Source organism: Gymnoscopelus braueri, assembly GCF_963280865.1.
Source record: "Gymnoscopelus braueri genome assembly, chromosome: 5".
Lineage (NCBI taxonomy): Eukaryota > Metazoa > Chordata > Actinopteri > Myctophiformes > Myctophidae > Gymnoscopelus > Gymnoscopelus braueri.
In genome coordinates this window covers 41,665,708-41,688,554 of record NC_137606.1, presented here as the reverse complement: position 1 = coordinate 41,688,554, position 22,847 = coordinate 41,665,708, and the positions used below count along the sequence as shown (strand labels likewise).

At 43.5% G+C, this 22,847-nt stretch overlaps 2 protein-coding genes across 3 annotated transcripts in view; one reads left to right on the top strand and one right to left on the bottom strand.

Moving 5' to 3' along the window:
- The window catches only part of cog6 (component of oligomeric golgi complex 6), a 55,710-nt gene extending 50,481 nt beyond the window's left edge, over positions 1 to 5,229 (bottom strand). Inside the window, exons 1-4 of the mRNA XM_080427929.1 lie at positions 5,029 to 5,229; positions 3,172 to 3,315; positions 2,504 to 2,575; positions 418 to 476 (exon numbers count right to left, since the gene is read on the bottom strand). Coding sequence (XP_080284055.1) covers positions 418 to 476; positions 2,504 to 2,575; positions 3,172 to 3,315; positions 5,029 to 5,166 — 413 coding nt within the window. The 5' untranslated portion in view covers positions 5,167 to 5,229. The remainder of the gene's footprint in view (positions 1 to 417; positions 477 to 2,503; positions 2,576 to 3,171; positions 3,316 to 5,028) is intronic.
- Positions 5,230 to 7,466: 2,237 nt separating this feature from the next.
- The window catches only part of LOC308084949 (LHFPL tetraspan subfamily member 6 protein), a 65,924-nt gene continuing 50,543 nt past the window's right edge, over positions 7,467 to 22,847 (top strand). Inside the window, exons 1-2 of one of the 2 annotated variants that reach the window (XM_080427944.1) lie at positions 7,467 to 7,812; positions 8,644 to 9,222. In XM_080427944.1, the coding sequence (XP_080284070.1) occupies positions 8,838 to 9,222 (385 nt within the window). In that variant the 5' untranslated portion in view covers positions 7,467 to 7,812; positions 8,644 to 8,837. Of the gene's footprint in view, positions 7,824 to 8,643; positions 9,223 to 22,847 lie in introns of both variants that reach the window. The other variant, XM_080427943.1, reaches the window with a different exon arrangement.

Below are 22,847 nucleotides of genomic sequence, written 5' to 3'. Positions count from 1 at the left end.
ATGCCAGCTAGATTCTGTTCAAGGTGATTCAGAGTTCACACACCAGTTAGTCACACGCTGGTCACATTAAAAAACTTAATGCTGTCAATGTGTTCCAGAGGGTTGAAAACGTCGTATTTTTTTTCGCTTGACAGCCTGCTTAGTATACGATATATATATATAGATATATATATATATATATATATATATATATATATATATATATATATATATATATATATATATATATATATATATATATATATATATATATATATATATATATATACACACACACACACACTATATACATTTATTTGTAACACAAATATTGCATGGTCAACTTTAGGCAAGCAAGCAGTTGCATGTGCAGACATACATCACTCGTTCACGCAACACAGGCACACTTTGTAGTAATGCATGATGACATCAACTCACTTTTCCCCCTGTAGCTTGTTGGTCTTTACTATCAAGTCTTGAGTTTGCTCTTTTTGCTCCTGTTGAAACACAAAAGATTCATTGCATTATTTCATGCGATTATCAATGTGTGTAAAAGACCACAATACATAACATATAATTGCTATCACAGGGTTCAATTAAAGTATTTGGTACAAGACTACAGCCATAAACCGTATATGACGAATGTGGGCGGATACACGGTTAACCGTGTACACGAAAATAAATCACAATCCGTTTTGGACTGATTGATTGAAAATTCGAAATACCTCATAAATAATGTAAATGATATTGTAAATAAATGTAACGGACACAATACTGTGCTGCTCTAGCAGTATTACACACTTTTTCTGTTTTTCAAGGAGAATATTGAACATGAGGTGCTTGGTTCTAATATTGGACAAACGCTGCTTTTTCCACCACAGCACGGCGCCACTAGTAGTGACGGTTGAACCATCTGACTTGGTCCAGAGCAGCAGGCCAATATTAACGTTAACTTTATCCTGTCGGATTAATCCAACGACCAACGTACAGTATGTACTGTATCATATATCCAAAGCTGTGGCCGCCACGAAATCTATGACATTAGCTTCAAAACAAGCGGCACATTAAAGGAGAAAGGCGGCATCATATTCTACAGTTATGTTTCACTTTAGTTTTTCACTGGCTTGGCTTTTAACATATACAAAATGCTTTGCTCTGGAAAAAGTGTCCGGAAAGACAGACGACAGATGCTTAACTGGCTTTCGTTAGCTGTGTTCAAGTAATGACGTCAGTTGAACTACCTACAGCTGTGTTCAAGGCTTATGATGCGATGTTAACTTAACGTCACAATATGGCTAACCACGGATAACCATGAAGACTCCATGTGTATAAGTTTAAAACAAAATGCCCAAACGCCCACCCCTACTGTTATGGTATGGTGTGATTATAAAGTCTCATTTTCTTTCATGCCCAAAGTAACTTTGTTCATAGATTTTTGTTTACAAAACACAACACCGACACAGAACACACACAAATCACCCACCTCCCTCACCCCCCTCCCCCCAGGCCGAACACAAACAGGAACAAAAAAAAACAAAAAAAAACACATCAAAAGGAATAATAAAATAAGTTGAGACAAAACAATTCTACAGACGTATTGTAGGTGCTATCATGCATCGACAAGGTCCATTATTATCCATTTAATATAGGCTATTATCATCACAGGAAGCATATGCATGCATATCCTCTCTGTCGGGTGGAAACCTGTCCAAAACTGGTACTTTTCAGGATTCAAATTCATAAATAGCTAAACTAGCAGATCTACAAGCTCAAAACACGTCGCTCTGCGCCGCATTTCGAGCTTGTATATCTGCTACTATTGATACTTTTGTGTGACACTGTAGTATGATCAAGTAGGGCGTTAATTTACGGAAAAAACACAAAAGGTTAGAAAAAGGAGGAGAAAAGGTTTCCGCCTGACAGCATATCCTATAATTTCTAGTCTATCCATTCTCTGCCTGTTCCTGCATATCATTTACATCACCGATACAGTCTAGTTTTGATACGGCAAAATGCATTGTTAGTTTGACACGTCATCATAGTTAATCCATTCAATCCGGGAACGCATCTGTGTTACTTTAGATGTCTTTGGCTATTTTTGAAAAAAGAAAATGTGTGCAAATCTTTGAATATATACATTTTTAACTAAAATCTTTGCTTCTAGGGGGTCCCTGGAACTAAAGGGGGGGTCCGCAGACAAATACATATCATTTTGGGTGGTCCTTGACATGAAAAAAGTTTGAGAACCACTGATATTACAGCAACATGATTTCTTTAAAAAAAATATATACTGTATTTGTAGACTCACAAGAAGCAAAGATTTGAGTTAAAAATGGTTCACAAATATTCACGATTTTTCAAAAAGAAATAGCAGATCTACAAGCTCGTAGTGCGGCACCGAGTGCCGCGCTATGAGCTTGTATATCTGCCATTTTTAAATAACAAAAGTATAAAATAATGGTTATAGCTAAAATGACACAGTATGCGTTCCCAGATTGATTGGATTAAGGTAGACTTATTGTACCTTCAGCCTGTTGGTCATCTCCTCACAGCAGGTGCTCATGGCCTGCACATCCTCATGTACACCTTCCAGCTCCTAGGGGAAAAGGTTCAAACACGTTACGATAGCAGTAGAGAGAGACTGCCATCTTCTCCAGTCCACACAGACCTTGGAGATGCAAAATATATGGCACCAGTGAAAGTTTATTTTAAATTCTTTTTTTACTCTTATGTATTTTCCATAAAGCACATGAGGCCTGTGCATAAATGTACAAATATATTTTGCAGAAAGTAAGAGAGATCAACCAGGTTGCTGGTTAAAAACGTAGCTTGGTGCTTCTAGGATCAACGGGAACCATGACTCGAAAAAGAGAGAACGATCCGAGCACTCAGAAATGAACGGAGGAGAGGGCGTAAAATCAATGTACTTTAATCATACTTGCCATGATGAAGACCAGTTTGACCAGAAACATGTTGTTTTTTATATTTTTGGTAATATATGATTAAAGTACATCATTGATTTAACGCTCGGATCGTTCTCTCTTTTACAAATACAGTTTGACTTGACTCTCGTTTTGTCTGCTGACACCAGTCAGTGTGTGATATTGTTCTTTAATAGCTGTTGCTCTCTCATCCATTGATCAACAGTGAAGTTGTATGTAGCCTGAATGGAGTCACGTTGCATTGCAGTACCTCTTTAACGTCTTTGAATATCCGTGCAAACTCCTCGTTGATGGATAGGCTTCGTCTTTCGATGTCGCCTCGGAGGTTTCTCCTGGTGCGCAAACTGTTCTCTGTGAAGAACACGGACAGCGCCTTCAAGGCCTCCAGCATCTCCTACAGAAAACAGTGGTGAAAAGTAACAAAGTATTTTTTACTTTACTTGAGTATTTCCATTTTTCAATACTTTCTACATCTCAAATATTGTACTTTTTACTCCACTACAATTATTAGAAAACTTGAGTTACTAGTTACTTTGTAGATTTTGATTATTATTACAAAACATACATTACCCACTTCAGCCCTATATATATTTCAGCCATTTGAAAATAGCCGATCTACAAGTTCACATCGCGTTAGATTTTAAATACTGGACTATTACATAACATAAAATATAACATAATAAAACATAGTATTTCTACATTGCCGTATTGATACTTTTACTTAAGTAAAACATGTGAGTACTTCTTCCATCACTGAGCATTAGCATTTACAATTTACTTCACCTTCTCTAGTCTGGGGGTACATGTGACCAAAAATGTGCTTTGCTGCTTCAGTTCAGTATTCAATCTATTGTATCATATAAATAACATACTGCACTGGTTCTCGGACATTTTCATGTCAAGGACCCGCGAAACGCTCGGATCGTTCTGTCTTTTACGAATAAAGTTTGACTTGACTCTCGTTTTTTCGATATGTATTTGGCCGCTGACCACATCTGAAAATATTTTGTACCAGGGACCCCCATAACGAGTAGATTTGTGTTCGGCTATTCGAAAATCGTTGTGAGCTTGTAGAATGACTATTTTCAAAAAGCCTAAGTATAAAGAAGGGTTAAGGTGGTTAAAACTGTTCCTCGTTTTGCTGGGGACCCCCGGCCTAGAACCCCCTCAAGAACACCTGGGGGTCCCCAGCCTAGACCACAGGCATAGTGAACCCTCTAAATGTGTGTTGTGTCATGTGTTGTTGCACTGTACATACATCAGTCCTGTGTCCAATCCATGCACCATCCATGCCTATGTTTATGTGTTAACTTTAATATTGGGTTGTCACTGCACCAATGTGCAAAAAAAAAAAGAAGATTGTTTTCACATCAATGCACTACTTAGACAGGACAATTAAGAGTGACAAGCAAGCACTAGAAGGGGCGTTATGCTGTATGTAACCTGTTTATATCAAAGTATGTAACACATAGTCACACATGTAACCTGTTATCAATGCATTTAATAATACACATAACATATCAAAGCATGTAACACACATGTAACATGTTTATATCAAGCGTGTGACATCCTATAACTCTGACAGTATACAAATGGAACCAAATGGAACCAAATGGACCCGGGTCGTAACAGACTTGTAAGGGTCCATTTACCCCCTCAAGGAACCCTGGGACTAGACCCCACTTTGAGAAGCCCTGTGGTATAGGACAGTAGGATTATTCCCTAACTCTGACAGTATACAAATGGAACCAAATGGACCCTAACGGGTCCATTTGGTTCCATTTGTATACTGTCAGAGTTACAGACTTATAAGGGTCCATTTAGTACCCCCTCAACCTCAAGGAACCCTGAGACTAGTCCCTGGACCTCACTCTGAGAAACCCTGTATATAACAGGAGTACAGTATGCATTGCTAGCTAGCAGCTATGGTGCCAAGCTATTTAGCTCATTACTGTGTCATTGTCAGTGAGGTACAGGACAGTATACTGGCTAGCAGCAGCTATCCCTAGAATGGCTGTGTCATATGAACGTGAACTGTATGTAATATCACAGCCATTCTAGGGCAAGCTAGCAGCTATAGGTTCCATTAGCTATTTTAGCTCATTACCTTGTCATTGTCAAGTCTGGTCTCCAGGATTTTGTTGAGCTTCCGTGAGAGCGGGTTATTGTTCTGGTGCGAAGGGACGCTGGCATTCTGGGTGACACTGGCGTTGTCCGTCGCCACGTCTGTTTTCATCTCAGACATGATTGTAAATGTAAACAAACCAAAACAAACCAAAACAAACCCTCCACGTCGACTGCTGTCAGGGGGTTTGGTGCGTCAGTCAAATGGTCCGTGTAGATGCGAGACATAGACGTGAGTTCCGCCGCGTGGTTATTTGTGTCGGTTATTAAAACGGAAAGGACTCTAAAGTTAGGATGATAAACCTGTATGAATCAGTTTATTATTAAAACGGAAAGGACTCTAAAGTTAGGATGATAAACCTTTATTAATCAGTTTATTATTAAAACGGAAAGGACTCTAAAGTTAGGATGATAAACCTGTATGAATCAGTTTATTATTAAAACGGAAAGGACTCTAAAGTTAGGATGATAAACCTGTATGAATCAGTTTATTATTAAAACGGAAAGGACTCTAAAGTTAGGATGATAAACCTTTATTAATCAGTTTATTATTAAAACAGAAAGGACTCTAAAGTTAGGATGATAAATCTTTATTAATTAATCCCTATAGGTAAATTCTGTATGAGTCCTGTAGTGGTTCTCAACCTTTGAGAGTGACTGTGACCCCCCAAAATAATCATAATAATTATTTTATTATTTTATTTATTATTGATTATCACAAATATTATTTGAACCCTGATAAGCACTTGGAGTTGTAGGAGTTGAGGCATTACATTTAGTTCAATCTGGGAACCCAGTGCCAAGTGAGAATGAAAAACAGCGCCCTCTGCTGTTTGTACTATCTAACTTGGCTCTGGGACAATGACGACGTAGCACCCGTGCACAAGGAAACCGGGGTTTTGGTCTGCCTTCAGCCTTTCACTTCCGGTGGTGCCACTATGTTTTCATTCCCACTAACAATATTTCTACACAGAACACTAACACCACTTCTCCCAGAGAACATGGATCGTTTTGGTTATAAGCCCACTTGTTTCTATGATGAAAGAGTAAGTTAAAATGTGAATATCTTTCCGTGGTTTTGTCTGCTCCGCGGACGCTATTGTTAAATTAGTTTGGGTTTGTTTCGAGGGGGAAGGATCGACGGACACGTGAATCCCGGCCACTACATTTGATTGGGTAAAGCGCGGCCTGCTTCCTGATCTGAAGGCACGCCCACTTGTAGCCCAGTGCGTACATGTTATGACGAACCTTCACGACAGATTCCAACGCAGAGCAGAATCGGTTCTTGAGAGATTACATTTAGTTTGACTCGGTTCCGTTCCACAGATAAATACTGTGAAAATAGCAGATCTACACGCAATGCGAGGCACAGCTTGAAGATCTGCTATTTTCATAATTCTTGCCTCTTACTTATATTATTTGACAATTTGTTTCCCCAGTTTTTATAGTATAATTTGTTGATTACTTTAGATGCAGTAATGGTATTCTTTCATTTCTTTTTTTTAGGTATTGAAAGGGTCTTTAATTGTCACTTCACTGTCATCTGGGGACCCAAAAACATCATGTGGGTACCGAATCACTGGTTGAGAACCACTGGCTTAGTCAATATAGGGATGAATTGACTTGCGTTTGAAAGAAGAAAAAGGAGAATAAAATGATGACCTTGTCTGGGCAGAGAGGACAGGGTTGGGCTTTATAGAGGCTATACTTCACAAAGGGAGCTTGGCAAACAGCACTAACACAACACAGTTCCCTTCATAACCAATCTTATCTGAAGCTGATTGTTTACTAATGTTCAGTAGCCAGTAGGCCTATACGTCACACTATTCATCAGAGGACTTTAGCATCTTAAAGGAGTAATTCACCCCAAAAAAATACTTATTTTCTATCAATTAGCCTACACATCCCATTAAGCTTTGAATTCATGGAGATTCGTTTAGTTTGTGTCGCTTTCGTAAGCCAATCATTTGCTTATTTTTTGGGTGAACTACTCCTTTAAGAGCATAATCCAGAAAACACATGTTGAACAACACACACACACACACACACACACACACACACACACACACACACACACACACACACACACACACACACACACACACACACACACACACACACATTTTGGGAAGAAAGAGAGTGTGGTAAGTTATGAATTATATCTGTGTGTAGGCTGTATGTATATATATGTATTTTTTTGCAAAAAAAGCACAATTTTATTTACATTTTTACATTAATTTTACCTAAATGTGAGAGAGAGAGAGAGAGAGAGAGAGAGAGAGAGAGAGAGAGAGAGAGAGAGAGAGAGAGAGAGAGAGTGTGTGTGTGTGTGTGTGTGTGTGTGTGTGTGTGTGTGTGTGTGTGTGTGTGTGTGTGATTGATGGCCCCCCTCCTGAGCCGTGGCCCCCGCAGTCTCTCTCTCTCTCCAGTCGCTCCCAACAGGAATGCCAGAGACTACAACACGCTCCTCCGCGGCCACAGACACATCCACAGACCAGATCATTTGTCATCTCGTCCCGTAACAGTAGGACATCGTGGAGACAGACAGACAGACAGACTGTGACAGACAGGGATTCATTCCTCTATCATCTACTATATTTACGGACCCGTTCCTGCCGATTGTTGGGTTTTTTTCTTTTCTTTTCGCCCGACCGAAAAGTTCACTTTGAGAGACCAAGAGACACAGCTGGCGGGTCCGACCCGCAAATGGAAATACCGTCGCAGGAATACATTTAAAAAAAAACAACTGCTGCTGCTTATTTCTGAGGTATTTCTGAGGTCTGTAAGATTTGTTTGTTGTCATATGAATATCGTTCCTTTCGAATGATCTGCATTCAAAACGGCAAGCGTTTTTTTTGCTCGCCGTTATAATAACTCGCATGATTCCTCCAGTCCTCCCCGTCAAGATCTTTCCACAGCAAGCAAAGTATAGCCTCTGTATGCCGGACGGTCCGGACCTTGCATGGAGAGAAATCCACTTATTTTCAGTAATGAACCAGAATAGGTCTAATGGTAGCCTTGGATCAAGACTATCATAGATGTATTTGATCGATTTAGGCATTTGCATATCTATGATATAGTCTTGGTCTTTACCCCCCCCCCCCCCAATTGTCACTGGACATCCGATACGAAACACGAAAGTAAAAGTCAGACTCGATAAAATACATCTAGGATCGTCTTGATTCAAGGCTAGGGCTAGGTCTATGCATTACAATTATGACAAGCACGTCATTGCCACCCGTGTTCCGATATTGATTTCGGTGTTATTCTACAAACATCGGGCTTTACAGATGAAAGAGCCATAGATAGGTTATCTTAACAGAGTGTATGACATTCCAAGCCGACAAGACAACTTGTGTGTAAACGACTTCTGATTCATTAAGGCACTGCAATGTGCAGTTGCATAGTTATAACAACTTATTAATGAAGAACAGCCTATTGCATTGTTGCCAGCTTATTGCTACCCTCTACCAAACGTCCAGTTTTTTAAACAGAAACAAAGACTTCATTTCTTCCCTAACAGTGGTCTGTCTGTCTGCACCCTTTCCCATAATAGTGAAACCAGATATTTCCTCTGTCATTCTCTTTCCTCTGCCAGGGAGCTGGAGTGTCTGACATGGTGAAGAGGACCCATGGTGTTCTATATGTGCTCACTTCAGTACACAGTTCCGGCCAGCAGAGCACAGAGGAGACCTGAGCGCACCGACTCCATTAATCCCTACAACCGCTGCCCGGGCCGTCCAGTGACCGTTGCGGACACAGCGTCAATCGTCTGTGGCCTCGTCGACCACCATGGCGTCTAGCCTGACCTGCGCCGGCGTGATCTGGGCCCTGCTGTCCCTCCTGTGCGCCGCCGCCTCCTGCGTGGGCTTCTTCATGCCCTACTGGCTGCTGGGCACGCAGATGGACAAGCCGGTGTCCTTCGGCACGTTCCGCCGCTGCTCCTACCCGGTGCGGGACGAGGAGAGGCAGGCCACGGTGATGCTGGAGCAGTGCGGCCGCTACGCCTCCTTCCAGGGCATCCCGAGTCTGGAGTGGAGGATCTGCACGGTGGTGACGGGCGTGGGCTGCGGCCTGCTGCTCCTGGTGGCCCTCACCGCCCTCATGGGCTGCTGCATCTCCGACCTCATCTCCCGCACCATCGGGCGCGTGGCCGGTGGCCTCCAGTTCGTCGGAGGTGGGTCCATTTCCTGTCTGTTCTTCTTGTGTCAACCGTGTGCGTTTGAACCTGTCTGGCGACCTCCTTGAGTTTACCTTAACCCCGACTTTGTGTTGGTTTCAATCAAAAGCCGGCACTTCAAAGTGAAACCCTCGCCCACGATTCTGGCCATTCACCCTTTAATCCTGCCTTTTCCCGCTCTGTGCTGTGTTGGTGAGGGAACAATCACAAGAAGCTTGTATTTAGTGAGGTTGTAATGGAAGCGTATGAAAGAACACTGTAATTCCAAACTCATTTTAGTATACATTACTGCATTCCCACCAGCTCTGTGCACTGCATTGGCAGCACCCCGAAGTAGGGGTCCTCCCCCCAGGACCTGTCCTGGCTGGGTACACGTCTTGTATTTATATTAAATTTTCTTGTTTATTTACACGTGGAAATGGAGCAGACTTCTATGCACTGCATTGGCTAGTTTGCACAGTGTGTGTGTGTCTGTGTGTGTGTGTGTGTGTGTGTGTGTGTGTGTGTGTGTGTGCGCGTGTGTGTGTGTGCGTGTCCTCGCGGGACGTGAGGTCTGCGCGAAGGATTCCAAGGCAAGCTGCGCTGCTCGGGGCTCAGCATGTGTTTCTCTCTTTCTTTCTTTGCCCTAGTTTAAGAAGCTGCGGTGCTTGAGCCCTCTCATTAACTCCAAAACGTTTGCTCGCATACTGTGGTACACCGCTCTGCTATTTACAATCCCCGTCGATTTTCGGCTCGGCTCTGGCAAGCAAAGTGACATAAAAGCAGGTTGCAGGCAGATGTGACAGTCAGAGCTGCCGGGCGTTTAAAGACGGATAAGCCACTGCAGAGGGCCATCACAGCCCGCCTTATCCCACTTCTGACGGGTTTAGCCACTTGGCACATCAGGTGCATACATATTAAAGTCGTATGACACTCTCAGGCTGATCCAGGTAAACGCTGGCTGGTTTGTATAACTGTACACGTGTATGTAGTCCCTCTGACTCACAGCAAAACTGTTTGCTATTCAGTATGTGGTTACAGGATTAGAAAAGAAGGAAATCTGTCTGTCTCCCGTCCTTGCAGGCTTGTGTCTTTCCTCATCACACGTGCAGGCATACAGTACACTGCACAGACATGCAAAACTGTTTCAAAATCTTTTGAAAATAGAGAAAATAGCAGATCTGCAAGCTCACAACACGCTGCATCGCAACACGTTCAGCTTGTAGATCAGATATTTTCACTATACTGCACGACAATGTCATACATTGAAGTATAAAATAGGACATGTGGTTGAAGGATGACCAATAACAAGTAAGTAAGAAATATGGAGATACAAGGTTTCTACCTGACAGCGTCTACATGCTTCTTTGTTTTGTTGTTTTCAGTATGGGGGTGGAGGGGGTTGGTGCGCTGCTTAGATATTCGGAAACCTGAACTTGTTGATGGAAAGGGCAGACGAGGGAAGGGGTAGCAAGGGGGACGCAACTCCCTGTCGGAGCAGTCAGAGTGTGTGTGGTACACCACTCTGCCATTTTTACACAAGTGATAGGAGTGAGTATTCCTATCACATTCTGGGGTGGGAATAGTACAGAATGGTCCGTCCGGGAGAACAGAAGAGAAAAGTACCTTCTCTGAGGCGAATCTGCAGACCACACTGGTGCTGAGGCAGGTGTTTCCCTCCTCGTTATACCAAAAAAGATTATTACAGAGAAGAAACAGTAATGATCCATGATGAGGGTGAAACCAAACCGTTTTCATGGAGAAGATGATGATGTGACTCACCATCTCTCAGCCGTTCATGGGAATGGAGAGATGCAGTCTCGGTTGGCGCAGCAGCGTTGCGTGATGGGACTTTACCAGACGTAAAAGGATCCCTGTTGTGATTCGTCTGAGCCCGAGTGTCTTCCTCCTTTGTGTCCCCGTCCACTCCTATTGTTGTCCCCTAATCGAGAGTGGCTTGCCCAGGGAGGCCTTTGCCAGCAGGTTGCCACCAGTGAAAGAGCTGCCCTCGATCTGCCCTCGATGTGGTTTATCTCACTCATTCCCATAGAACAGGTAGAATGATTTATCAGTGGTGGCTAGACTTGTTAGATGAAGCCATCGCCAAAAATCATATCATTACAGCAGCTATTTCTATTGTGGCCTGCCCACTCCATCTTGTATACTAAATCTTTATAGAGGAGTGGTTCTCAAGGTGAGGTCCGCAGGGGATTCCCAGCAGTTTAACGCTTAAGCTACATTTTATTTTTCAGCCTTTTGAAAATACACGATGCAATTCGCTGTGAGCTTGTAGATCTGTTATGTTTTAAACATATGGGGGTCCCTGGCACAACATCTTTTCAATTGGGGGTCTGCTACCAAATACGTATCAATTTGGGGGACCTTCTTGACATGAAAATGTTTGAGAATCGCTGTTATAAAGACATTGGCAGGAATAGATTAGATAATAGGCTGGGTCAATAGGGCTACAAAGACAAGCATCCTTACCACAAGGCCATCGACAGGCACTATCCATGCCCTTTCTAAGACATTCTATTGGAATTGCATGTCAGGTGCAATTAGAGGACTTCATATGATGTGAGTCACCTCGACTTTTGTTCTCGATAATTTAATGACATCCCGCAATTGACATGTATTACTGACAGATGATTAGCTAAGACTCTCAGTTTTTATAGAGCTTTGTCCACCCATCTTCTATCTATAAGTGACCAAATCTCTGCGTGTCAGTCTGTCCGGGGCATAACTTGGAGAGACCAAACGGTCTCTGTGTGCCTCATAAGACCCCTTGATGGAACGTGCCGAAAGGCAATTCCGAGAACTGAAAGAGCCCGTATGCTAAGCGGCCTGATCTCTGACTGAGGGGGAGAGACAGAGGTTCTGGGCTTCCTGAAGGCCTAACTGACCTCTGCTTGACTGATTGGCATGGCTTCCTGAGAGGCCAAGCAGACCCTCAGCTTAGCTTATTGAGGGGGCTTCACAGGGCTTCGCATGACATTTGTGCAAAGCTTCGTGAGACGTCTATGCCGAGCCAGGCCAGCGCCTAACGACCGCCGTCCTAGTACCTATAATGACCCGAACTCTCCAAGACTCACTGGCAGTGTTTTTAAAGAGCGCATTCACACCCAAAGGTCTTTTGCCTCAGTCTGAGCCAACAGATGGGTCATATATTGTTAAAAATCAAGAGGTCAAGGAATAGCAGATTGGCCCAGGTCACCAGATGGGCTCTGGGATCGGTCTCAGTTTGTGTTGTAAAAAGTGCCACCAACTCTTTAATTTAGGTTCAGTAATATGACTGAGAGGCTGTCAATTAGACACATTTAACCACTTTAACCACACTATATACTTAGTTGACCGGGGTCCCCTAGGGCTCTATATTTGGTCCTCCCCTTTTTACCCTCTACACCAAATCTTTGAAAATAGCCAACCTACAAGCTCATGTGTCACAATGCAATGTGTTGTGGGCTTGTAGATCTGCTATCTTTGCCAAATGTTTTCCCCAGAATAGGGACATGTGGTTAATGTCTTGCACATCAGTGGTTCATGACTTGTTTCCAGATTCTGTGTTGGCCATGAAGTTAGTATTCCTCCTACTGGAGTTGTTTATCTTTAGACTTTGTCAGAACATTTCACAAACAACACCCAACCACGGGTTATGAAACAAATGTATTTTGTACATTTCATACAATAAGATCCTCATCTGCCAGATGAGGTTAAATGAATGCAATAACAGAGTATTTCTTTGGCTATCCATGTAACCTTTCTTTAATATGCTTCAGTGCAAGCTTGTGAGTGCAAACAGTCCACTCACAGTCCAGTTGCAATGGCGTTCGGGTTTTGACAGGATCAGACTAGGCGAGCAAGTGCTGGCGCAGAAAACACTTACCAGCTCTTAGTTGTTTAAGCAGAGCTCCCGATGTGGGAATGTTGATAGTGGCTTTCACGGAGGCCTCTCCGAGAATTTACAAGCAGAAATAGAAACGCTGTAAGTAGCTCTATTATCCCCCTAGAGTGACCTACAGTACAGTACAGTAGAGCGCTGTATGCTGAGTGATCATGTGCTCTGGTGGCCCAGCGAAAATAAAAATCTTCGACTTCTGGTGTCTGCTACTGTACCTCCATAGCCGAAAGTTAAAGTTTAACGCCACAAGCGAAATAAACGGAGGACGTGTAGATAAACTGCAGATGGGCCGTCATTATGCCACGGCTTCCGCAACGGTGCCAGGGGCTCTCTGGCACAGGAATGTGTGCTGTCCCGTTGGAAAGCCATACAGTACGCCGCCACAGCCAGGAGCTTTGTCCTTGTGTCGGCTTGGCGAGCTCCTTGCCAGCTGGACCTGACCCAGGCCCAGAATGTGTGCTTCCACTCCCCTCCTACCAAATCAGCGGCACTCATTTTCCAGAGGTACAACAAAACAAAATGGGAGCCATATGAGCGATGCATCGAAGCGGAACGCCGGGGTTCAGCGGGGAACGGTTTCTGCTTCTTCGAACAATGTTGTCTTGTCACATCCACCGCTTCCACGCGTGCCGGGTCAATAACGGCTCCCTGTAGAGTTACCTCTAAACAACGGCTCAATATTCCATCCTGTCGCAGGCTCCTCTTTTACACTTAATCTGTATTCCATCTTCTTCTCTGGCCTGTCAGGCTGACATGATGGGGTGATGGGCTATGCCAGCTCCCCTGCCATGTAGTCACTGCATAAAACGAACGAGATGGCACAAGCTTGTATGTTAGGTTGTGAGGTGACTGGTCACTTTGCTGCGGACAAGGAGCCTCATGTAATGGTGTTTAGATTGCCATCTTGACCTTTGTTGTTGTGTATGGTTCCGTTTTAAACTGACCGTCTCTCTACCTGTGAGTTTGATTGATCATCTAAAGTGATGTCCTGTGTTGCTGCAAAGCGGTGGTCTCATTCTTAGAGACAAAAACAGGCACAGGTATTTGGGGGTGTGGTAAAATCGTCTTGGAGGTACTGCAAACAACACAGGTATCAGCATTTCATTTGTGAGGGAATTCGTATATACAGTACTTTTTATTTTCCTGTCCAAGAGAAAAACTGTGGTTACGTATTGTGGTGCAGGGACCTGCAACAACCACCAACTTTTGAAAAATGAAGACGGGACGTCCAAATATTCTTCTTTTCAAGCTCCCGAGCCACAAAAAGGAGCCAAATCCACTCAAGAGGCACCTTTGTTTGCACCTCCAACACATTGTGTGTGATGATGTGTGTGATGTCACTGTAGCCAAAAGAACTGGGCCTGTCTGGTGGCTATTTCTATTCGGCGTACATTTCCACACTGCCGTTTAGGCCGTACATGCAATCAGATAACAGCAAAGTATAGTTAACAGACCATGAAGACGGTCTATTTTCTATTAACACTACAGTTCATGTTTCTCCTTTGCTCTCGTCCCATATCCTTCCATCCCACCCCTGTTGCCCCTGTCATCTAGGCCTTGTTGTGGTCTGCAAGTCTCTATTTCTGGCCCATTTCACCTTTCCCCTAATTCCATGGTGTGTCTGTCCACCCCTCTCCTTCCTTAACCCTCTCTGTTAACCATCTCCTCCTCCTCCCTCCTGCTGGGCACGAGGGGGCCATCTGAAAAAGCAGCTGATTGGGCTGAAGCTCAGTGACCCAGGGGGCTGAGGACTGCTGGGCTCAAAGAGACAGAACGTGAGGGAGAGACACAGAGAGAGAGAGAGAGAGAGAAAGACTAAAACAGGGCGGAAAGCCCAGCTTCAGCTGGGATTTAGTTTGGTCAAACAGGAAGTCTGGGGAAGCAATGGGCAGACAGGGAGGGATATTTCACTCTCTTGTTCCGTTAAGTCATTGTTTTTCCTGCCATAGTTACCAGGCAGGCCTGCTGCATGCGAGGATCTCTTTTGTCACTTTGGAACAGGACCTGTTCCAAAAAATAAAAAGCGTGTCCAGGCGTCTCCAGCAGGGCCTGGAATTAATGTATCTATTAAAGCAACACGAGCCCTGTCAGTTGAAGGAAAGTTAATAGCATTTCAGGGCGCTGATGTAATACCTTTTTTTGTTATTGTTTTTCTTGTAAGATCACTTAGACTCATAGACTGCCTGAGTTTTTCCAATCCTGGTTTATAGCGCGCACAGAGCCAGGACACAGAAGAAATTCCCCCAGGTGAATCATTACACAGCGTCCTGTCATTTCTGCTGACAGGCCAGGCCTGTGTTCTTGTTCTCAATCATAAAACGGGTGAGTGCGTGTGGGTGACGGGAGGAGTCAACACAGATGCCTAGCAGATGACTCGAGTGGCCACTTTTCGCGTATCGCCGGTGACTCGGTACTGACACAATGCTGCTGAGGGCATGTTTGATTGCCAGTGTCCCGGGGCTGTACTTACAGACTGTACTTACAGATGAGGTCAGAAGTGATAACGACTTTGGTCACAGTCCAACTAAGGCAACACTTCATTTGGTGGCATTTAAATACCAGGAAGTGATAAGAGGCTAAGAACTCTTTTATGTGGTTTAATACCTGTAATACCATTGTTTCTCTGGAAGGTATGGCTTACATTTTGAACAGAAACAGTATGCTTTTGGAGCATTTTATGGGGTATTCCTTGTAATTCCTTGCAAATGGCAAATTTCTACATGCAGTATAGTTTTCTACTCTAAAAGTGAATAGAGGAAGGAGAAAAACACTATTTTTTTCTCCATTGTTTTTCCATGCTGCTGTGTTGAATTATAACGGAAAGAAGACGGAGAGTCAATGTTTGGCCTATTGTGCGTCTCTCGGCGGAGGGCCCGAGTCTGCTGAAGAATCAAATCAGTATGGATCGAATGGATCGGGACTGATCCCTGTGGGATAAACCAGTTTGCTCAGTATTCAAACCCAGTTTTACGGTCTTGGAGGCAGCGTTGGCTGTAAGACTACAGTTAAGGCCTAATTATGCCCTGATCTTCCTAGAGAGAGGGGGCGGCATGAGGTCGATACTCCTTTTCTGCTTCTGTCACATAGGTCATGTAGCAGGCCGGTAAAGAAATAGAATCTGGACTGGATGTATGGAGACAGGAGATCTGCAAATGAAATGGCCACGTACGATGCTAGGGAGAAGGACGAGCTATTTTCAGCATTCACTGAAAGAATCCACAGCTACTGCCTGGATTAAGTTTCCTCAGCCTTATGCTATATAAGATCACTGGTTCCCAACTGGTTCCATACTTGAAAGTAAATTTCACTTTCCGTCAAAAGTCAAGAATATATTGGATAAGAGGGATGCTGATTCCCGATTACGTTTTTTTTGTCTCTGATGGGCAACCAGTCTGAATCATTTAATACATGAATGCTGATAAATTCAGTTTAAACTGCTTACGACTGTACAAATTTAGATTCTTGTCAAATTACAATCACTATTACCAAACCAATCTAGGAAAGTTAACGCAAAATACAGAATTTCATAACTGCATTAAGGATAGCCTGCACTTTCTTCTTTTATGAAGTCTTTGTCTAAGTTTAAGTTTAGTATGAAAATAAATACCCTTCCATTCCTCTCAGCATACATCAAGTTAGTTGTTGCCTGGCAGCCAACGAGTCAATCACAGTGAATCACACTGTGATTGACTTGTCGGCTGCCAGGCAGCCACTGGCTGTCCATCCAGGCAATTGGATCTACACCATTTACTTTTGTAAATTAAAAGTCCAGTTGGTCTAGTGTGCGGTCAAACTGAGAGGCATGTCATCGTGCAAATGTCTGAACTCCTTTTGGAAACAAATGAGCAACAGTCCTGTTCAATAGACTGTGGTGTAGAGTTGCGATGAAGCTTGATTTATACTTAGCTGCACGCCGATGTTGTGTGCCAAAAATAGTCGATCTACAAGCTCACAATGCGTGGCGATGAGTTGTGAGCTTTTATATTGGCTTTTCCCAGGCGGCGATACTAAGTATAAATGATACATATTGCATCAGGTGTAAGTGCCACTCGCCTGCTTTCAAAACGCATGCCTTTGCGGCAGCCATAGCTTAATGGCTGTCTGGAGGGACGTCTGGGAATCAGAAGGTCTCTGGTTGGCCCCCAAGCCCTGGGAAGTGTCCCTCTTAACACTTAAACTGCTCCCCAGGTGCTGTATTAATAGCGGCCTATGCTCCTAGCACTTAGGATGGGTAAATGCATTGCTGAGGACAAATATCATGTATGAGAAAAATGTACAGTGAGAAGTGTGGGTACTAAATTATATATTTTTATTGATCGGACACCATGTAGGTGAGACAGAAATCCATCAAGATAAGCGTTGATCAGCTGATTTCGTTGATTTCTGATCTTGGCCTTCCCATTCGCGGCTTTGATTGGTGGCACTCACTGCTGTCATTCAATTAGATTTTCACTCCACCACCACCAACCCGTTCACCTTATCGTCCCGTGGCAGTGGAAGGAAGGCAATTGAATTAGGAGTTGGGCGTATAGACAAACACTGCCGATGATAGATAAGGTTGCAGAGAAGATGTCTGTCTGTCTGTGAATCAGCACAGACAGGGTCACTAGGAAGCTGTAGAACGGAGCCGTCCATTTTAACCACATAAACCCTACGGCAGCCATTCCCAACCTGTGGGCAAAACTTGGTAAAGCACACTATGATTTTAATGATAATATAACATAGTAATACAAAAATTAAAAATAAAATAAAGGTTAAAAAAATAATGACATGGTATGTTTTTTTAAGCTTGAAAATCCAATTAATAGGAACCTAAAGTATATTACCTTGGTTCCATTGATCCAAACCGGAACACGATCAATAAGATAAGATAAACATGCTCTGAAAATGCACCCATTTGACCACTTAACAGGCAGCCGTTTTGTTAAGTGCCAACACTTTTGAGATTTTCAAATGGGCCCTGATCCAGAAAAGGTTGGGCCCTACAGTATGACCGCAGTCCCCCAGGGGTCGAGAGCCTACTAGGCCCCCTCTTTTTTTTCTTCTTCTACGCTAAATACCTTCAGCGAAAATAGCTGATCTACAACGCTTCGCAGCACGCTGCGTTATGAGCTTGTAGATCAGCTATTTTCGCCCCCAGATTAGGGGCGCCACAGGGTTCATGTGGGTGACTACTGGTGTCTCAAACACAATGGAGAACTGAAAGAAAGGACAGGTGAAGGTGACATTAGACGGCAGCTGCAGATCACACAGGGCCAAGGGTCGTGCGTTCGTCTGTCGTCTGCAGTTTCCACTGTGCTAACGCAGGAATCGTGTCAAATCCTGCAGATTGCTTAAACGGCACTTCTCGTACACACAGAAACTATACAGTAGGTGGCTATAGTGACAGACGTGCGCGCCACTGTGGCCGCTGGGACCTGTGAGGAGACCAGTGGGTGTGCGGATGTTTCCTCGGTGAGCGTGCCGTGTCGCCGGGTACAAATCTATTTCCGTGTCTGTGTCCAATCTGCCCGTGTGTGTGTGTCTGCCTGTGCGTGTCTGTGCGTGCGTGTGCATGTGTGAATGTTCGTTTGCAGGGGTCAAGGTCTGCTTTCGTCTTGTCTGCCTTGAGGAATGCAGGGAATTCAGGGTAAACATATTCTCTTGCCTGCCATTTCTCTAACTACTGCAGGAGCCCAGCCCACCACCCGTGACAACTTTTAATTTTAGCCTTTTTAATTAGCACTTTCACATCTGATAAACAAGTGAAAATGTGTGCCTCGAAAGAAAGAAATCTCTCACGTTCCCTTCTCTTTTTTCTTGAACCTATTACAGCAGTAAGAAGCCTAAATTATACGATGAGATGGTAATTGTGCTCGTTTCTGTGTTTGCTAAAAGACTCTTGAGTGTTTTTTTGAAACACCGCAGACGCAGAAGCAGACCACCTTACACTAGAAGTCCATTTTCCCAGTCCATTTTGTGCTGTAGCACACAGTCATGATAGCTGTCATTAACGCAGCATTACAAAACCTGCAATTCCGCCACGTAAAAAAATGTGTATGGAGGGAATGAAGTGTGTTATGTTTCAGTGGTCATTTAAAGGTGTTTGACTGACACATGCTGGACTAAAATGGTTGTAGCCCTCCACAGCTGTAGCAGTAGTAGCGGTTAGCTGCACATAGTGTTTGGGTGGAGGGCCAGGCAGCGATCCCAGACCCCTCATTCCTGCGGATCAACAGTTGGGTGGGCTCTTCCTATTATAAGATCTGGTTTCCACAGCAGCGGGGGTTGCAGACCTCAGAGAAGGGGGGGGGGGGGGGGGGGGGGGGTTTGGCTGAGCATCTCGGAGCCTCGCCTGCACTCAGGGGTCTCTTGACCTGAGATAAATGAGCCAAGCTATGAGCGGGTCGTACTGGAGTTCATTCTGTACACAGAGCTTCTCACAGACGCTCACGAAGGCATATCGCCACTCTCACATGCGGTCAGGGGGCCCCTTGATTCCCCACTTTGAACCTTCCATCCCTATTTTGGGCATGTCATTGTACGCAAAAAGTATTTTTTTTCTTTCGTTCATTACTAAGTTTCAAATTTCTTTTGGGAAAATGTTCATTTTTTTAAAATAATTTTCAATAATTGTCAAAAACAGGCTATTTTCACCTTTTCACTGTACTGCTGTGACATGCAATCGGTCGTATCTGCAAACATCTCTGCATAAGCATAAGCTGTCCGTGCATCGATATCACTACCCATACCACCTTGTGTAAAAAAAAAACTGTGCTGTCCCTTTAAGATTAGGTCCGACTGAATATGATGACAGATTTTCTTTCTCTGGGCCTCGGCTTTTGCACACCATGAAAATGTCTTGCATAGGAGACCATCTGGAACCACTTATTCTCTATTGGCAAAAGAAAAATGCAGCCTTTTAGATTTGATTGTGCTCCCCCCTAGTACAAATAGTGGTACGGAATTTCAGCTGTAGACTCCGTGCACCCCATCTTGATGGCCGACGATCCTGTCACGCCCAAAGTGAAGGCATTTCAGCTGCGGCAATAGAACACCGGCTCATAAACAAAAGTGGTCCATTCTTCTGGAATGTAGAAATTTTTCTGTATCTGTGTCTGTATCTGGTCCTCAGACAAAAGGCTCCATGGAAAGTAGAGTCATTAGCCGCTTTTCCATCACAGCATAAGCACGACACTGTCCAGTACAGTCCAGAACCGCACCGCACCGCTTCAAAATGTCTTGCGTTTCCATTGCACAAAAGTCCCCACTCGCAAAATCCCCACCCTCCCCTCCCCTCCCGAAGGAAATCAACGCCCCTTTCTTTAACACACCAACTTAGCCTCAGGCTACAGGGTTAGCCTAAATGCTAGCGTGCTTCCTCAGAGCTAGTTTGGCTCTTAAGTTATTATTTGGCCATGTTCACCCTGACTTTAATCTTCGCTATTGTTGGGAAGACCTGTGTGGTGTTTAAACACGTTGCCATCACTTATATAAAAAACATTATTAGCGTGTATCGTCGCACATTCATTGTTGCCAGGTTTAGCAGAAAAAAATAAGCAATCAGGTCTATGAAAACAATCCCAAAAGAAGCGACTATCTACGGCTATTTGAAAATAGCAGATCTACAAACTCACAATGCGTAGCGATGCGACGCATTGTGAGTGTGTGCATCTGCTATTTAAAAACAATATATACATATATAATGTTGACAAATACATATTAATTTGGGGGTCCTTGACATGAAAATGTTTAAGAACCACTGGTTTCAACAACATATGAAACAAGCCCCAAATAATCAACTACATTTTAGAAACAAGCAGTGGTGGAAAAAGTACTCAAATGTTTTACTTAAGTAAAAGTATCAATACTGCAATGTAGAAGCACTCTACAAGTGAAAGTCTGGAATTACTTGAGTAAAAGTACAAAAACTATTGGTATCAAAATGTACTTAAGGTACCAAAAGTAAGTACTAAAATGTTTGAAAATAGCAGATCTACAATGATGCGATGCGTTGTGAGCTTGTAGATCGGCTATTTTCAAATAGCCTAGGTATAAAATAGGGCTTAATGTATGTTTTATAATGTAATCATTTATATCTGAAAAGTAACTAGTAACTAGTAACTAATACGTTTTCAGATAATTGTAGTGGAGTAAAAGTACTACCAATATTTACAAGCAACTTTACAGAAAAATAAGCCCAATGTTGCTTATAATAAGTGGACATGGCAACACTGCTACCGTAGTGTTTACATTTTACAGACACCTGAGTGGACAGACACAGCTGTGAGCCGACCAATCAGCTTTATCACAGCTTTAGCCCCGCTTAGCCCAGCTCAGACCTACCCAAGACTGGGTACTTTTTAGGCACCAGTTTAGTACCACTTACACACCACTCTACCCACTTCATTGTAGTGGAAACCGTCGCTGTGGTGGGCGGTGTGGGGTGGGGCTAGGTAAGTCCATGTATATGGAAAGCCGCCTATTGAGATGAGAAAAGCCATTTAGGTCACCGTATGAGACATTATTTTAAGCCACTCAGCCAAATAGACACAACCCTGTAAAAGCATAACCCAAGGTCTCTGGAATGTTCCATGTGAACTTCAGCTTGCAAAGAGCTTGCACTGCAGACGATGATAAACAGGGGAGAGGACAAGTTCTATCCATATTTGTGTATGTTTATGTAGCTCGGTATGAGAGGAAGGCCATATAAAGCGTTGTATAGAATAAACAGTTTGTTGGAATGAGCTGTAATCTGAAAGAGCAGGCCGTGGCTGTGTTTCGCAAGCTATTATTAAATGCAGTGCGATTGCTAATGTTGTGGCGTTGGAGACAAATGAATAATTAAACTGAGACGGCGTGGGTGGTGTCATAATCGGTGGAATTTAAGATAAGCTGCAATTCACCGATATTTATTGGAGGTTGAACAATGGCGACTTCTTCTGTATCTTATCTTTCTTCTCACATGCCGCTAACACTAAAGTTTGTTATTATCAACAAGAAAGTTTGCCCTCCATAATACAAAAGTTTGCCCTCCAGTGTAAAACAAAAACACTGACGCCCTAATGTCTCTAACAATTGTTCCTTCTCTTCTCTCCTCTGCTGTCATTGAATTTTCTAATTTGATTTGCAGTCCTATGTTGCCCCACTTTAAAAAGAAAGAGAAAAAAGAGTAAATGTCAAGCAGAAAACAGCTCAAGTTTACACTCCTTTCCATCAGCGGAGCTAGGGGGGGAACAAAGGTAGCCTTTGATCTAGCAGCGTGTCGAATACTTTGGCGCTCGTGCAGTGCTCTATTTGGGCCTGGCCCGATGCTTGAGCACCCCCGCCCCCCCCCCACCCTTGTATTGTTCTCCCCTGTCCGACATGCCGAATAGTTACACCCGGCTCCTGGCCCGCCGCGAACTCCCTGCAAGGTCCCCATGGCAACAGCCGGAGCCCGGCGGCAGCTCTGGTTACACCAGGAATATTATGGAATGTTCTCCTCCGGATGTGATTTTGAGTCACGCTGTGAATGAGTCTGAGCCGATAGACATGATGGCGAATGCTGCTGCTCAATCTGAGAGCCCAGTCGTGTGAAGTAACTAAATACATACAGTATACTCAAGTAATGTACTTAATTGAAGAAGACTAGATGTCCGAGGCAAATATTGTACTTTTTACTCCACTACATTTATTTGACAGCTTTAGTTATTAGTTACTTTGCAGATTCAATTAAATTCTATTAAAGTGTCAAATCACAACAAGTTGTCTCAAGACACTTTAC